The 16,352-nt window shown below is 40.3% G+C and overlaps 3 protein-coding genes across 5 annotated transcripts; 1 reads left to right on the top strand and 2 right to left on the bottom strand.

Annotated features, from left to right (window-relative positions):
* Window positions 1-71: 71 nt before the first annotated feature.
* On the bottom strand, window positions 72-3,728 carry polr2c (RNA polymerase II subunit C). The gene is made up of 9 exons (XM_067588988.1): window positions 3,542-3,728; window positions 3,010-3,059; window positions 2,363-2,431; window positions 2,220-2,272; window positions 1,437-1,565; window positions 1,306-1,357; window positions 1,043-1,211; window positions 844-918; window positions 72-725 (listed from the first exon to the last, which is right to left on the bottom strand). Exons 1-9 carry the CDS (start codon window positions 3,625-3,627, stop codon window positions 581-583), a joined length of 828 nt encoding a protein of 275 aa, XP_067445089.1. The 5' UTR covers window positions 3,628-3,728; the 3' UTR covers window positions 72-580.
* A 422-nt stretch (window positions 3,729-4,150) lies between these two features.
* On the bottom strand, window positions 4,151-10,856 carry coq9 (coenzyme Q9 homolog (S. cerevisiae)). 2 transcript variants are annotated; one of them, XM_067588986.1, is made up of 9 exons: window positions 10,699-10,856; window positions 8,758-8,992; window positions 8,373-8,508; window positions 6,945-7,087; window positions 6,544-6,628; window positions 6,206-6,412; window positions 4,919-5,074; window positions 4,682-4,735; window positions 4,151-4,517 (listed from the first exon to the last, which is right to left on the bottom strand). In XM_067588986.1, the coding sequence occupies exons 1-9, from the start codon at window positions 10,829-10,831 to the stop codon at window positions 4,482-4,484; spliced, it is 1,185 nt and encodes a 394-aa protein (XP_067445087.1). In that variant the 5' UTR covers window positions 10,832-10,856; the 3' UTR covers window positions 4,151-4,481. The 2 variants fall into 2 exon arrangements, with proteins under 2 accessions (XP_067445087.1, XP_067445088.1); XM_067588987.1 differs by having other exon boundaries at window positions 6,308-6,412.
* Window positions 10,857-11,077: 221 nt separating this feature from the next.
* On the top strand, window positions 11,078-16,145 carry ciapin1 (cytokine induced apoptosis inhibitor 1). Of its 2 annotated transcripts, none has more exons than XM_067588985.1 (9): window positions 11,078-11,168; window positions 12,166-12,328; window positions 12,697-12,840; window positions 13,183-13,262; window positions 13,969-14,137; window positions 14,771-14,847; window positions 15,033-15,154; window positions 15,236-15,317; window positions 15,406-16,145. In XM_067588985.1, exons 2-9 carry the CDS (start codon window positions 12,172-12,174, stop codon window positions 15,514-15,516), a joined length of 942 nt encoding a protein of 313 aa, XP_067445086.1. In that variant the 5' UTR covers window positions 11,078-11,168; window positions 12,166-12,171; the 3' UTR covers window positions 15,517-16,145. The 2 variants fall into 2 exon arrangements, with proteins under 2 accessions (XP_067445086.1, XP_067445084.1); XM_067588983.1 differs by having other exon boundaries at window positions 14,768-14,847.
* The last annotated feature ends 207 nt before the right edge of the window (window positions 16,146-16,352 follow it).

The following is a 16,352-nucleotide window of genomic DNA, read 5'->3' as shown; positions in this document are numbered from 1 at the left end:
ACTCTGTGCATATAAATGATTTTGAACTTTCTGACAACTACAATAAGGAAATCATAAGACATTACCAAGTTTTTTGAAACAGATTTATTTAAAAAGTGACATTTGACAAAATAATTATCTAGTTTAAATGTTACATTGACAACAACAAAACTTTATTTGTATCAATCTGAGAGCTTTCAGACACTGACCTTGCACCACACACACAACTTCTGTTACAGTCACTGCTGGTGCTGGAATAATTTCAAGAATACACATCCAGATAAGAGAAAATGTGTAATCTTTTTACTTGGAGGTCTGATAATAATAATGACTTGATTTCTAAAAATAAGACACTTAACATAATCATTTTTACAACTCTCAAGCCAAATGAGGACTCACTGAGGACTTATTGGTTCAAATTACCCACAGCTCAAGAATTACTGATCAGCCTTTGATAACAGATACATACAGATCTGAGACCAGTATCCAGGTAGGATCCAACTGATTCCTCAAAGAGCAACCTGAACACTGATCCTAGATCAGCCGTCTGATCAGAAGAAAGCTGTGTGAATGCAGGTCCTGGTCTGTAAGCGAGACACTCTCAGTTGATGGTGAGCACGTCGCTCTGGATCTCGTGGCTCAGCTGTGTCTGCAGGTCGCTCAGCTTCTTCTTGAGGACAGCCAGCGCTGACATGACGATGGTCTCCGGTCGCAGAGAGCCGCAAGACTCCACGTTGTAGAAGAACCTGCGGGGAGAAAGGTCACAGATGAGTCCCGTCGTAGTTCTGGCTGTCACTGCTGGCTAATTTGTCTTACAACATGCCCTCCACCTGTGCTCAGGTATGATTTAGATTCTTTCCTCACCTTTCTGGTTTTCCATTGGGGTCATAGGGAGCTTGAACCTCATCTTCCTCAATCTCTGAGTATTCACTCTTTGGCCTGGAAATAAGAGTGACGTCAGTTCAGATAAAACACACCGAGGTGTTTGGGGGGGTGTGAGGAATTCTGTGGTAATGATTCTATAATACACATTTATCCCTCATGCTGAGAACAAATAACGCACCATTCTTCAGGTCGTGGGTAGACTGTGTGTCGCAGTGCGTTGTCTGGGTCGTACTCGAACGACACCCCCGCTGTTGGGTTCCACTTGGCGTGCTCCTTACCAAAACCTTTCTTGGCGTAAGCTCTGAGTCGCAGTTCCTGTCCTTTACGAAGCTTCACCAACAAAATGTCTGTGTTGTGTCAGTGACAGAGAGACATTTTTTTAACGTGAAATAACATGATGGAAAAACACTTGACAATAAGCGGAGGCGGCTACAAGCTCACCATCTTGTTCAACGTAGTCATTGGGATCATTGTCTCGACTCCTGGAAGTCACCTGGAAAGTCAAATTCAAACAGCGTCAGCTTTTTCTTTTGCTTCCACTTAAAACTTCAACAAGTGGAGAAAAGACTCACGGGGATGACTCGGGGGTTGTTGGACAACAGGTCACGTGAGGTGACATGGCGCGTCTGGTCCTCAGTGCAACGAACATCCAACGTCAGCTCAACAGAACACTCTGGACAGAAATCATCACAGGTACAGTCCTGCAGCAGGATCAGACACGGGGCAGAGACAGAGGAAAAACGATGTCTGTCATCCAGCAAACATAGTTAACAAACTGTAAAAGGACATAGAGGATAATATCCAACTACACCATATTTATATAGTATAGTTTGGAGATATGGTTTTAAAAAAATCTAGAAGACCCTCTTCCAGTATCAAATATCTGTACAGAATAGGAGTCAAGCTGATGTCTATCACACCGGACTGTATGAAATTCATTGTGGTAGCAATGTAGCAGCAGTTGCTTTGTATAAAACTGTGTATGCAGATTCAAGATATTAGGAAAATGCTATAAAACAATTACAATGATAACATGACAAAAAACCTGAAATTATAATTCTAAACTTTAGGACATTTTTGTGTATTTTTTAATTTAAAAAAGCGTAATACAATATTAAAAAGGAGGATGCGAAATAGGAAACATGCACGAGTAAAATGATATACAAACATACTGTAAACACTAAGAGCCAGTTATTATAAAACCATACTGTATATAATTACACTATAAGAAGTTACTTAATCACAAACAGTGATCAAGTTTAGAGCGTGGGATGGTATAACTTGTGTTTCAGTGCCAGGAGAGTTTAAATATAACTGGGATACGTCACTGATGACTGATATGACTGTATACTTACCCTGGAATACTGCATTTTGTCCACAATGTCATCGCTGGTGAGGGGTATGAGACCTGTCAACACAAGAGACATCAGTGTTTACATGACTTCTCTGGTCATGCTTCAACAATACGACAAATTTCTCTGGAGTTGCAGATACATACCAACTCTGTGTGCAATGAACTCATCATGCAGTACTGATGAATTGGCATCTATCTGGATCCAGTCGATCGCTGTAAATAAAGTGATGCAAGTTCAAGTTAGTTATTTAGAGATTTTGTGAGTATTACTGTGTGGGGAAAAAGTGCTACACAGACTACATTCTCCATTGCTCTGTGGCTTCCTGATATAAAGAGGATAATTCCCATGTTGCTGATGCAGTCACGCAACTCTCCAACACCACAAATGACGTGTATTTGTAGTTTTTATTTGCTTTTTGTACAGTTCCTGCACTCGACTGAGTTCCCTTCAGTCAAATGACAAAGTACACCTGACAAGAATTTGCTCTTACAACAGTTCAGTCATCTTTAGCTGCCAAAAGACATCATGCTCCATCAAACTAAATCTTATACTGACCAAAGTACTTTCCTGTGAGTAAATTTCTTCAAATCTAGTCACATTCAGACATCCTAAAAGAACAAAGGGAGCTAAAATAATCCCACCACAGCTCTGTGATGTAAAGAAACAGTCCAGCAGCTTCTCAGTGATAGCCTAGTATATGTATGATGTTGTTTATATGTAATGAAAAAGCAGCTTTAGCCCTCATAAAGTCAGTGAAAAATACATTCGGCCAATTAAAAAGATAGTTTACCTATAGTGGCAACTTCTGACATGAAGACACGACGTATGGAGTTTGCAACGCTGAAACACACAGAAAGACATGACGTTAATGTTTAACATGCAACTATTTATAACTTTCATACAACTAGCTAATATCAATGTAGCCTCCACTTTCAGTCCTTCTTTAACTCCAATTTGACCGTCAGCAGTTAACCAGAGTAATTTACAAGATTCAGAAATCTCGAGCAAAGGAAAAGCTGCACTTTCTTGAACTGAGGTGTTGTATGTTTACTATTTACTAACAAGGAACATTGCTTTCTCTCTTTCGATAATAAATGCGGTTTATTTATATGTTATAGTTTTAACTTCTGAAATATCAGAAACACTTGTTCACCTCTTAGCTAGTTGTATCTAACTAGAGTCTACAGAACTAACTGTAGGTATTTTATTCCTCCTTAGTTCATTTATTTAACATTAACTCTCATCTTAACAGTGTTTTGGTGCAGCAGGAGGATGATTACAGCTCTCTGCTAACGTTACTCACTCTTTGAACAGATACTTACGCCAAATCAGTGTTTTCAATCATAAACTTCACATTTTCGTCTGTCAGTTCAGTGATTTTCACCGTCGGCTGGTTAGCATACGGCATTATTGGAGTAAATTAAGGATAAATATTAACGTTAATAACTCGTCCACACGACACTCCACTACCGCTGCTCCTGCTTGAAGGCCTCCACGGAAATATTTACAGGCCGATGATTGGTCAGAAGACGTGTATACGATTACTGATTGGTTACACTGATTTATGGAGGCGGGCTTTAGATTAATATCCGGGTCACACTACGCGTAGAAACTCCTTTTCAAAATAAAAGCGCTCAGCGACCGTTTGTTTTGTTCTTTGAAAAACTTTATTTGTCCTGCCCAGCGTGGACACTTAAAAGCCTCGTGTATAGTGTATTTTAAATTCTTCTGATGGCACAAATTTTTGTCCGTAGAAAAATGAAACAATTCCAGTGAAAATCCTGCTGCTTAAGTTTTATTGCCACAGTCATTTTCTTGACACTAAGTGAGAAATCCACACTGCAAAACGTTACTACTGAACCAAGTCTTTATAGTGGATGAGTGATTTCATTTTAATCAGATAATTAAAGACCAAACAAAAACGCTCAATATACAATAATAACTACTTTATTGGAGTTTTAATTGACCTGACAACAAAATATCTGGTTCCTGCCTCCTCTTATACAAAGGAAAAATTGATCTGAGCAGGAGAGTGAAATCAGGGACAATGAAACAAAACAATACATAGCCTCTGGTCCTGCAAGTGAACAGAGAGAAAGAGCTATGTCCTGTGACAAATGACTTCTCCTGACGAATAAAAGCCATAATCCAACACTTTCAGATCCACACAGTTAATCAGAAAGAAGAGCAAAAGGAAAATTGATCTTCAGCTCGTGATACAGGCGAGATGGTCGGTATCAGTTTTGGCGGAGATCTTTTACATCATCGCCTCTGGTTCATTCCTGTGAGGTTCTTCAGCTGTAAACACAAGCAAAACATGAGACACAGTTCAAGCAATACACTCAGGCTCCCTTACATATATTTTAGAACAATCTAAATTATGTGAAATGCAGCATCTGAAGGGTGTTGAAGTTTTGAAAAGAAGAGAACATATAAATGATGAACATGAGGTAAAGACTTACCGTTACAGCAGCTCCCATGAACCCCTGCACCACTGTTTCACCAGTCGACTGCATCTGCAGAACAAACAGACAAGTTATAGCGTATGAGGCTAAACCAGGTTGTGCAATGCGACAGTACTTAACTGACCAGTAAAGGGTATTACTTCACTTCTGGGTAAAGTTTGGAAACAGGATGACCACACTTCCTTTGTTCATGACTCTGCTGAACTCTTTGATATGATATGTGGTGCACTCTACCTGTTTGGCAGTGGTTGCCATATTGGTTACATCCTGAATGCGGTTGTCAAGGAAGTTCCAGGTGTCCTGGAAGTCCGGAGAGGAATCCTGAACCATCACCAGCTCGGTGGTGTTAAAGATGCCTGTCAGTGCTGCCCTTTTTGTGTACCAATTCATCTACAAAGGAAAGAGGTGGGACAGACAGTTCATACAGTAAATGTATTTGAGGTAAAGTGCCTTAGATTAAAATGCATACAGCAATATGTAACATATAACAGAAGAAAATCCTAAATAAAATACAAGAAAGTGTAACAGCAACAAAAGAAAAGAGAAAAGAAAAAGTTATAGGCAGAAAACTTAATACTGTAAACCCTGAAGACATACTGAGGAAAAAGTCAGCTTGTTTAAGGAGTTACATCATTTAAAAGCACAGTGTTGGATAACTACAGACAGACTCACTACAGATGTGTTTTCTCACAGCTGATCAGGTGCCATTTATTGTCACAAATAGCGCCTCACTAAAATAAAGAGCAGCTGCAGCACAGTGGTTTCAAAAACTGTTGCTGTATGTGTTTTGCACACACGCCTTACTGGTGCTCTGATGATGGCTTGAAAGTCATAAAACATAACGCTGTCACACCTTTATAGTTTGTGATTCTGCTTTATAGAACTGATAAAACTGCAGCTGTGATGCCACTTGTAGAAGGAAGAGTTGTTATCTTTCCTGCTGTGCTTCATGCTACCAAATGTATTACATAACAAATACACAAGCAAAGGTTGTCATATCATTAGGAAGCCTGTGTTAAAGTGTGCAATAAAACAAGACGGCAAACCAACTAAGGAACTTGTGCTGTGTTAAATATCTGTTTTGTTTTGTATTGTATTGATTTTGGCATATTTAAATGTCACATTGACAAACATTTCTAAAAGTTACTGTCATGCTGTAAAGAAATGTAAAAGGATAATTCACGATGAGGTGTTCCAGTATAATTTATATCAGTGGATGGTACAGAAGTGAAGAACACTTTGAAAGTCCATTAATTCTTTATATTTAGATATTTCAGTGATCATCTAACCATGTTTTAAAGTCCTTCTGGCCAATGTTGTGAGAGTATTTGATTTAAGCCCTCGTTAGTTTAAATTCAACACTATTATCGCTTTGCTTACTTTGAGATTAACATCTAGTTAATAAACTAGAACAGTGATTTACTTTTTACTGGAACTATGTTAAGGTTTCCAAACAAGACTTTTTTTGTGGTGTTAAAAGGGAGAGGGTGAGGTGTTGGTGGGGGAGAGGGGGAGAGTAACCTGGGAGGAAGCAGGCCGGATATTGTGGGGGTTGTGATGAAAGGGAGACAGGAAGGTGTGAGAAGAAGAGGGGGGGGATCGAGGCTGATAGGATCCACTCACGTCTGTGGATCGGTCTCCGGCATAGTACCAGATGTCGTCCACCAGGGTGGAGAGGTGCTTCAGGCTGTCAGGGATGTTGTGAGGAAGGAGCAGCAAGCTCATGGCCTGAGGACACAGTCACAAAGTCAAACACAAGTCCTGACCTCTGACAGTAACGACAGTGACGACCAACGAAAGAGGACACACAGGTCGGCCAGTCCTCGTGCTCATCATCATCATCATCATCATCATCATACCTGTGGCCATGTCTCTATGTAGGGGATGTACATCCTCAGTCTGGTCTCTATAGCGTCTCTTAGAAAGTCAGCAGTCTTCTTTGCTCTGCAACACAGTGGTCAAAGTTTAAAGCTGAAATCTAGAGCTCTGACAGCTTACAGAAACAGCAGAACTGTAAATAACCAACTTCAGGTATTTGTAAGTGAAAAAGGAAAATCCTTTTTTGCAAAACTCAAACTAACTGAATGTTATAGTTGATAAAAATCATCACACAGGGACCTTTCCTATATTCTCTTTTTCCCTGAAGGCCCGAGGTTGAGCTATGAAAAATGATTTTGCATTTTAATAGTAGAAGGGGACTAGAGGTGCAGGTGTGTGTGTGTGTGTGTGTGTGTGTGTGTGTGTGTGTGTGTGCACGTACTCAGCCTGGCCCAGCTGGATCTCTTTGTGTTGTTCAGCCAGGATATCTGTCAGCTGTGAGTTGCACTGGGCGATGAAATGAAGGACCAAGTCTCCACCTCCATTGTAGAACATACCGGTGGAAGCAGAGGACAGGCCCAGTGTCTGATACCAACACACACACACGCACACGCACACACACACGCACACGCACACACCAAGAAACAAAAACAAACAGGCAAGGCAACATGAGCAAAACATCAGCTGTTTTAACAGACACTTTAAAATCTCCATTCATTCTCTAGATTTTCATCACAGGCAATTTCTGACTCACAACTTGTTTTCCTTCTCACTTATTTCCTGTTTTTGGTAGATTTTACACTTTCGTGTACTGTTCACGTGAGGCAATTCTAATACGCTGAATGCTGCGTTCACGTTACATCAGGAGATGTGAGAGAACAGGATAAAATCCATCCGCTACATCTCTGAAGTGGTCACATGTTGAATTTTAGTATCTAAGTCTGCAGATATTGGTGGATTTGCTGAGGTTTGTTGGATTGTACATTTGTGTAGACATGATCCATAAATCCACCTATAGACTGGTTCCGGTCAGTGTCAAACTGTATAATTTTGTGGCATAGCAGATTGTGTGATGAAAGTCTGGTGAATCATAGTGCTATGACGTAAATAATATTAAAAAAAACAGAAGCATACAGTGATATGGCATGAACCAGCCTCACTCATCTGTGTTCTCATCTTTTGAAAATCTAGTGAAACAATGAACAAGCTTCCACTTCTATGCATCAAAGACCCTCAAGCGAGGAGGAGGAGACCGTGAACAGTGTCATGTTCAGGGAAGAGAGGAAGACATAGAAGGCTGAAAGTGAGCTTGAGGAACGATACATTTTTAGCAGCAGCTTGCGAGTGTATTCTGCATGACTTTACGTCAGATTCTGATTGGTTGGTTTGTAGATGTGGGTCAAAGCAGAGGTCACATTGGGAGATTTTGGTCCTACATTTATGACGCAGCCTGTCTTTGGCAAACATTTGCTTAAATTTGAATATTTAATTCTTTTCTTTGTCATACATGATAGTAAACTTAATATCTTTGGGTTTTGGACTGTTGGTCAAACAAAACAAGACATATGAAGACGTCACCTTTGACAGTTTTCTGACATTTTATTGACAAAACGATTAATCAATTAATTGAGAAAATAATCATGAAATTAATCTATAATGAAAATAATTATTAGTTGCAGCCCTAATATCAGGTGAGGGAAAGACCCCATGTAAACCCTCTACACCCTCCCTGAAACGACATACAAGCATTTCTTATCAAACTATTTCCCCAAAATGTCTACTTACATTATATTTACACTACATCTGACGTGACTTGAATGCAACACACATTTAAGTGCTGTTACTGGCAGCACTTTTAACGGCAGCTCACCTCAGCGCCGGCCGCAATGGCTTCCATCGACCAGCCGTGCTGCGGGACAAACTCCAGGGCAGCGTTCAGGATTCGAGCCTGCAGCTGCTCCTCTGTTTCATACTCCTCATTTTGTTCTCCGCTCTGGTCCTGGTAACTTTCCACACACACACACACACACACACACACACACACACACACACACACACACACACACACACACACAAAAAATGATGTTTCAGAAAATAAATGAAGCACAGAGAGAGAACATGAGCTGAGGTCAAAGTTAGCTCTACTGCACTGAATTTGAACTTCAGAAATTCTGTAATCTGGCATTTGTTAAGTGCACACAGCAAACTTTGGTTACATAATAAATATCCAGCAGCTCTTGCTGACTCTGACTGACCTGGTGTTTGGCCTGGCAGCCTCCTCTGCCGCTGGGTCAGACGCTGAGTCTCCATGGGATGCCGCTGCTGTGTCCTGTTCAGCAGAGTGAGCCTGGTAGTGCTCGTGGTAGGTGGTGGATGAGGAAGATGAGGGTTTGTCGGATTTGGATTCATCCTGAAGCCTCAGTGCTGCGCAGTGGAAGCCTCGTCTCAGGCCGCTGCACTGAGGCTTCCTTGCTGCCGGTGCAGACACCACTGGAGGCAGGAATAGTTTAGTTAGCCTCTCAGTTGTGACCAAACTCCATTAAAAAATCTGGCAATTATACTAAAATTCATGCTCAACAAAACATGCACAGTCATGGGCAAATATATTGGGATGTTTGCACTTTTTTTTAAGTTGACTACAGTGCCACTGGCCTCAAATGTCTTGATAACACTGTGTGCTGTTGATATTGAAACATTTATATCCTGAAATGAGCTTGTAGGCTTGAGATTGGCCTGTGCTTAGCTGCAATCTTTTCTACAATTTCAGTAATTTTATTATTTACGCCTGCGCTTTTCCTTCTGTGACACGTCAAAATGTCAACAAGTTCTACTCTTCTGACAAATCTCTGCTTCTCTTTCTTCCCTTCAGTGTGTTTCACAACAGTGACACAGAGCAGCAGAATGAGAAAGTATTTTAAAAGTGTAAACATTTGCAGGAAGAATTATGCATTGTAGGAAAATGTGCAACGTCTGGGGTCTTCTGATAATTTTGGCACTCAAGTGATTCACCAAGCATATTTTCACCGTGGATTTTAGTGGATGAACAGGGAATGTAGTAGAATCGCAGAAGCTGTAACACTTAAAGGACGGGTTCACTATTTTTCATGTCTGTCTTAAAACAACAGTCAAAAGTCCAAATTAACATTGAAACAGGTTTTTCTTGCTGTAATCATTCCTCCTGTTCATATTGACCATTAGAAGATCCCTTCATAATGCACTTACAATGTAAGTGATGGGGGAGAAAATCCACAGTCCTCCTTCTGTGCAAAAATGTACCTAAACTTTATCTGAAGCTAATATGAAGCTTCAGTAAATATCTTTCATCGCTACAGTCTTTTTAGTGCCAAAGTCCTTCTTTTTGTTACAATACTTCCACCGCAGCTAAACAGGGAAACACAAAGAGGGAATTGGGAAAAGGGATGGTAAAAAAGACTGTAAATGTGTCAGATATCCACTTGATATGATTAACTCAGACTGCTGAAGCTTCATATAAGCTTCACATCAACTTTTAAATGCATTTTTGCACTAAATGACTGTGTGGACACACTGTGGATTTTGGCCTCCATCACTTACATTGAAAGCACATTTGAAGGGGATCTTTTAATGTCCAGTATGAACAGGAGGAATGATTACAGCAAGGAAAAACCTCTTTCACTGTTCATATGGACACCTGACTGTCGGACACACTAGAAAAATAATGAACCTATATCTTTAACCAGTGAAACTAAAGGTTGTTCAGTGGATTACACGTGTGTGTGCCCACTAGTATAACTAGTATAGTATAAAGTAGCTTCTTATGATCAGAAAAGTTTCACACACAAGAATCTGAGCTATTTATAGGCAGTTGAGAGAAACACTTTGACAGCTTGCATAACCAGAGTGAAGACGCCCCCAGCTGCAGGAACATGTTTACCATACAATGCATGTTTTAGGATTGAGGTCTAACAAACCAAACCACTGCTAACTAATAATTATCCTACTAACTGTTTAGCTTTTAAAGCCACAGCCAACATAATGTCTGCCCTTCATGATCACCTTCTCTGACAAGTGACAAGCACGGACGCGGAGAGCTAACGTCAACATTGGCTCGTTTCCACTCTTATAACAAAGAACCACAAGAGTTGAAGATACAGGAATGATTCCCAGTCTGGCTGTTGTTAACATGAGAGGACAACACGACAGTCGTCCTATCTTACCACCGGCCAGCCCCCTCAGTGCCCTTCCAGCCCGCACACCTCTCAGCAGCGCCGCCATCTCCAGCTGCCCTAACGGCCTGTTTACACGCTGTTTCGTCAGTTTAACGCGACTTGCAAAGCAGTCAAGACACATAGTCAAGACACCTAGAATAAGACCGGAAAACTAAGGATTTCGTCTTCAAATTAAAACTCATAAAAAAAAATCACATTGAAAAATAAGAATAATAGATAACAAATATAGTATAATACTATACAGATATATAATAATATTATACTATATTTTAAATAATAAAATACATAATACAATAATAATGTAGGGAATTAATTTTTTATGTATACTACTTTGCTTGACCAGAACGTTGCACAACAGTAATAGAGATTTAATTTTGAAAATACAAACCGGAAAACTTTTTGACTTAGTATAACTTGATACTTTCGCTCTATGTATAACGCTGCCACTGGGTAAGAGGGTAAGTTATGACACAGTACGGTCCATTAAAATGTCTATTTTATCAGTAATTAATTAATTTGTAATGATGGTACAAAAACGTCAGTGTGTGTTTTTCGTGTGTAGCCGTGTGCAGGAGTTTTCTAGCGTTAATAACGTGTGTGTGAAGTTGAGGCTCCTGCGTCACGCTGTCCGGTAACCTGCTTTCACCTGTGTCAACAACAAGCTAGTCCGTTCACTACTACTTAGCCAAGTTCACTTTATCACGTGATAAAACGTACAATGAATAAGCATATTTCTTGAATGTACAGATGAACGTTTTAGGCTAATAAGACTGCTTAGAGAGAAGCTTCGAGTACCTTCTGCTGTTTTCACGTTTGATAACATGGTGGCTCTTAGCTACGCGCCGCTAACTGAGCAGTATTATGATAAACACAGGATATTCAGAATAAGTCACATTTCTTTCAACTATGAACTTTTCTTTCATTTTTCACTTTGTCATTGTATAAATATCTAAATTGTCATGTAATGAAGACTACGGTCGTCTTATGAGCAGCATTTCAGTATGAAAGCCCTTACAACCGGTTAGATCTTGCTTCGTGTGTTTGGACGAGACGCAGGAGGTGAACACAGCTACATGAACACCTTCATTACTGAATGCAGTCTAGTCCAATATATGAGAATATCATACCGTCTCTATGCAGCTTCTGATCTTCAGTTTGTGTTGACTCACCTCTGTGCTCATGTTTGAGGCAAGGTTTTGTGGTGGTGTTGCCAAAATACCGGTTTGTTTGACCTCCCCATCACCGAGGAGGATCAACTGAATTGTGTCGTATTTGTGATCAAAGTTTCAAGAACATTTTAAGAAACTGATAAAAGATTGGTTATTGAGATCTACATTGTAAAATACTTCAACACAAACTCAAACAGTGATGTTGTAGTTTTTTTTGAAATATAAAGACTAAAGTGAATCTTTCCTTCTTTTTTTTTTTTTTTTTTTTTTTTTAAACTTTTTCCAGGACATCATGGCAGACCTTGGCATCAAAACAGGAGACAAAGTGCTGCTGGTTTGGACTCAGCCCTCGGCGCCAGCAGCCCTCAAAAAGTTTGCGGAGGATGTGGGTGCCATGGTTGGTGCGGACGGCAAATTGTCAGTGGAGAACATGGAGAGACTATCGCTGTGTGAGTGACTCTCTGCCTGACTTTGAATTACACTTGGCAAGAATTTTCTGTTTCTTTATTAACCTGATAATGACTGTACATGTACCCCAAGCCACAGAATTTAATCAAGACCTTAATTCTGAGCTTAGTTCTAAATGTGAACATTCTAACCTGACGAACATCCGCATAAGATCGAGACATTGTCTTGATTAAATTTTGTGGCTTGGAGTAAGTGTGCAGGTGTTACCTTCTTTCATTGATACTACTTTCTGATGGCCTCGCACCTACACGGTGTGTGGATAACTACTCTATCACCACATATGTAGGTGATGTGACTCGTCCTTCCGGTGTAGGTATGTGCACTTATTTCTCTTGTCCCCTCCTCTCAGCCTCCCACGCAGCATCCACCTTCGACTGGGTGCTCTCTTGCCTTCTGGCTGACAGCTCGTCCATCCACAGCTCAGAGACTCTTGCAGAGTTAGCCAGAGTGCTCAAACCTGGTGGGAAGATCGTTTTGGAGGAACCAGTCACAGGTGGGAGACGGTGCTGTTGCTTTAAATAATTTTACACATTTAATTTGAATGGCAGGCTGGATTTCAGACGTGTGTGTGAAGTTCAAAGTGTTGACTTTTGAGAAGAAAAAAAAAAGTAAAGTGCACATGTTGGAATTTGAAGTCTCTGAGACAGATTGGAGTAAAGGTTGGAAGTAAATTGGAGATGCTATACAGTCTCACTGTCACCATGGATATAAACCAGCGAATACACTCATATTTAATATGTCATGTCTTTATCCTCTTGGTCACTGTGCTGCACTGATAACGTCGTGGTTCTGATTGTGATACAATGAGTTTGACTTGTTTCCTTCTCTGTTCCAGGAGCTGATGCTCAGAGTGTGAGGACGGGTGAGAAGCTGATGTCAGCTCTGAAGTTGTCTGGCTTCATGTCAGTGACAGAGGTGAGTCGCAGGGTTAACAAGCCCACAGAGCCAGAAATATGCTTCTGTGTGTGTATGTGAGTGCGTAGTTGTTGTTGTGCAGATGTTCACGTTAATCTCCTGCCATCATAATATCTCACAAAACAGATGATGTTGCTCGTGATCCTGACTGTGTGTACTCTGGCTTAAGGAGCTGCTCAGCATAAACATATTTCAGGAGTCTGGCTCTTAGAGGGGAGTTGTTATCAGGGTGTCTGCAGCTCCTGAACACTCTTAAAAAAGTCACTCCCTCATGAAAGTCATTGGAAGAAAACCAAATGAATTAATCATTTTTCAGTGGTTAATCCATCCATCTTGGGACGGGGGTATTCAGATGGTTGCAATCTGCAAACTCACCGCTAGATGCCCCTAAATCCTGCACACTACCCCTTTAATATATAATTGTACCGGCTGATTAGGTATTAAAAAAGGTCTTAAAAAATCTGCAGAAATGCTGTTTATAGTGTTGAATTATTAATCAATGAATGAAATGCTTTTTTCTCCTTGGCAAGAATGGCATTTCTTGTGGAACATAAATTATGTAAAAATAGTTTGCGGCATCAGTGTGGTGAAATGTTAAGATATCGACACAAAATGCTGATTGCTACATCAGTGCTAAAAATCTACCAAACTCTGGTGCAAAGGCTCCTTTTTGACTCGGTGACCCTCTTGCTTCGTCTCTCTCCAGGTCAGTAAAAAAGAATTGAGTCCAGAGGCGTTGAACTCTCTCAGGACGGCGACTGGTTACCAAGGAAACACCCTGTCTAGAGTCCGCATATCTGCCTCCAAGCCCAATTTTGAGGTGGGATCATCCAGTCAGCTCAAGCTGTCGTTTGGGAAAAAGACGCCCAAGCCAGGTACTGTAGGTTTATACAAGCAGTCTTCTTGCTTTTATGTCTATTTATATCCACAGCTGTAAAATTCAAGGAGATCACTCTGCATCTGTTGGGAGGTTTGTTCATTTGTCTGTCACATGTTCACACCAATGAAATGACACTGGTCATTTAATCTACAAATTAACATCTTGAACAATCAAGAAGCAAACCTGTAGAACATTATTATAGTTTCTGCTTTTTGAGGTTTGTTGTAGATCATTTCAGTCTTGGTATAACCGGCCCTGACATGAGTACACAGCTTCATAAGCCCAAGATGCACAAACTGATGTACTGCAGCTGATTTTATATCTAATGTTTTAAATGTTGTTAATCAGTGAATTGCAAACAGCTGTGATGGTACGAAAAAGTATTGAAGTTAATTGATTTGAGAGGTTCTATACTACAGAGCAACCAAAAATGGAGAGATTTGGGACCCAAGTATTAAGTTTCCATCATGTTTTATTTTTCAGTCTTTGTTTTAAATTAGTGTCAATAGTTAACATCAGCAGGTGTGAATGTGAGTGATTTTTTTTTTTTTTGTTCTGTCCTTCATGTGAAACTATGATTTGGTTTTGCGGTCAGTTGATGTGAAGCTAATATCATGTGTTGCAGCAGCAGAGAAACCTGCTCTGGATCCCAACACTGTGAAAATGTGGACACTCTCAGCCAATGACATGGATGATAATGATGTGGTGAGTTGCAGATTTGAATCTCTCTCTGTCCCGATATAGAGACTCACTAAAGACTGTACAATGTGGGTAGGGAGGGGCACATTTTCTCTCACGACCATATACTGTATCCTTTCACATTCAGACATAAACATCTCACAGATATTTCTATACTTCCTGCGTTTACCGAGCGTCCCCTGTCTCTCCAGGATCTGCTGGACTCTGATGCTCTGCTGGATGAGGATGATTTGAAGAAGCCAGACCCAGCTTCTCTGAAAGCACCCAGCTGTGGAGAGGGAGCCGGCAAGAAGAAGAAAGCCTGCAAGAACTGGTGAGTTGACAACACAAAATCTATTGTGCTTTGAACAGCCTTCAAACCTGTCATGATACTATATGCTGTGTGTTTGTGCAGCACGTGTGGTCTAGCGGAGGAGTTGGAGGAGGAGAGTAAGGGAAAACAGACAAAGAATCTGCCAAAATCTGCCTGTGGAAGTGTGAGTACATTTTGTCCTCACTTATGATTCTGTGGCAAATGTTGTAGAGGAAACATTTAAATGATATTCCTTTGTTTTTTTGTTGTAGTGTTACCTTGGCGATGCGTTCCGATGTGCCAGCTGCCCGTACTTGGGGATGCCAGCATTCAAACCAGGAGAGAAGATTATGCTGGACAACACCACACTGATGGATGCTTGAAAGCACAAATCTCACTCATACTGCTGCTGATGCTTTAAAACATTACATTCCCTTCTTTTCCATCCACCCCGAGACACCTGAGTCTCTCTGACTGAAAGCTGCTCTGTCAGTGTCACTGCAGATATGATGGAGATTTGTCAGTTTGTCTGGAGCTCAGTGAGATGGTTTTTGCGTTTCAAATCGCAACACATCACCTTGTTCCCTCAGTGATTCACTAGTGTTGATTGTGACGCTCTCATCCACCAGCAATAGCAAGTCCTGTTTTTGAGAGTTTTGACAATGACCAAAAGTGAGATTTTAGTGAAATGAAGTAAAGTGCACTGTCATTGCAGTTTTACGCCTGTTGTTGTTAATTATGCAAATTATGGTGTGGGAAGTACCTAAAATGCACTGAAATCCATTAGTTTTCTTTTTTGAAATTCCATTTACACCTGACCACTGAAATAGTTTAAAAGTCAAAACCACATAATGTCCAGCAGTCCGGTTTAAACATACAGAGACCTACACACGCAGCATATAAACTGTCCACTTCAAGCCTATTTATGTATTTGAAAGCAAGCTGTTTCGCAAAAAAGTGTTGTTGACCTTTCGTGTTTCATTTTAATCCAATAAACTAAACCAGACTGACATTTTATCTCATTTATTTCACTGAATGTGAATGTGGCCGATAGTCATCTGATGGTACATTCTTATGTATATCAGCACATAGTTAGTTGTTCATTCTAAGAATAACGCCACCACAAACTCATTGGACTAGTTCTCACTGTAAACGTATAATCTCAATACAAAATCCAAACTTAAATACTGTTGAAAAAGTCTTAAAAGTAATATTAGAT

This window comes from Thunnus thynnus, chromosome 5 (genome assembly GCF_963924715.1).
Source record: "Thunnus thynnus chromosome 5, fThuThy2.1, whole genome shotgun sequence".
In the NCBI taxonomy this organism is placed as follows: domain Eukaryota; kingdom Metazoa; phylum Chordata; class Actinopteri; order Scombriformes; family Scombridae; genus Thunnus; species Thunnus thynnus.
This window is presented reverse-complemented; position numbering and strand designations above follow the sequence as displayed.

Excerpts from the sequence above, each read along its gene's own strand:
- ciapin1 (XM_067588983.1), top strand. The coding sequence starts at position 12,172 with ATGGCAGACCTTGGCATCAAAACAGGAGACAAAGTGCTGCTGGTTTGG. Across the intron at positions 14,848-15,032 it reads ACATGGATGATAATGATGTG|GATCTGCTGGACTCTGATGC; the intron begins GTGAGTTGCAGA and ends CTGTCTCTCCAG. Across the intron at positions 15,318-15,405 it reads CAAAATCTGCCTGTGGAAGT|TGTTACCTTGGCGATGCGTT; the intron begins GTGAGTACATTT and ends TTTTTGTTGTAG.
- coq9 (XM_067588986.1), bottom strand. The coding sequence starts at position 10,831 with ATGTGTCTTGACTGCTTTGCAAGTCGCGTTAAACTGACGAAACAGCGT. Across the intron at positions 7,088-8,372 it reads CCATTGCGGCCGGCGCTGAG|ACACTGGGCCTGTCCTCTGC; the intron begins GTGAGCTGCCGT and ends TGTTGGTATCAG. Across the intron at positions 6,413-6,543 it reads ACATAGAGACATGGCCACAG|GCCATGAGCTTGCTGCTCCT; the intron begins GTATGATGATGA and ends CTGTGTCCTCAG.
- polr2c (XM_067588988.1), bottom strand. The coding sequence starts at position 3,627 with ATGCCGTATGCTAACCAGCCGACGGTGAAAATCACTGAACTGACAGAC. Across the intron at positions 919-1,042 it reads TACCCACGACCTGAAGAATG|GCCAAAGAGTGAATACTCAG; the intron begins GTGCGTTATTTG and ends TCTTATTTCCAG. Across the intron at positions 726-843 it reads CCCAATGGAAAACCAGAAAG|GTTCTTCTACAACGTGGAGT; the intron begins GTGAGGAAAGAA and ends TTCTCCCCGCAG.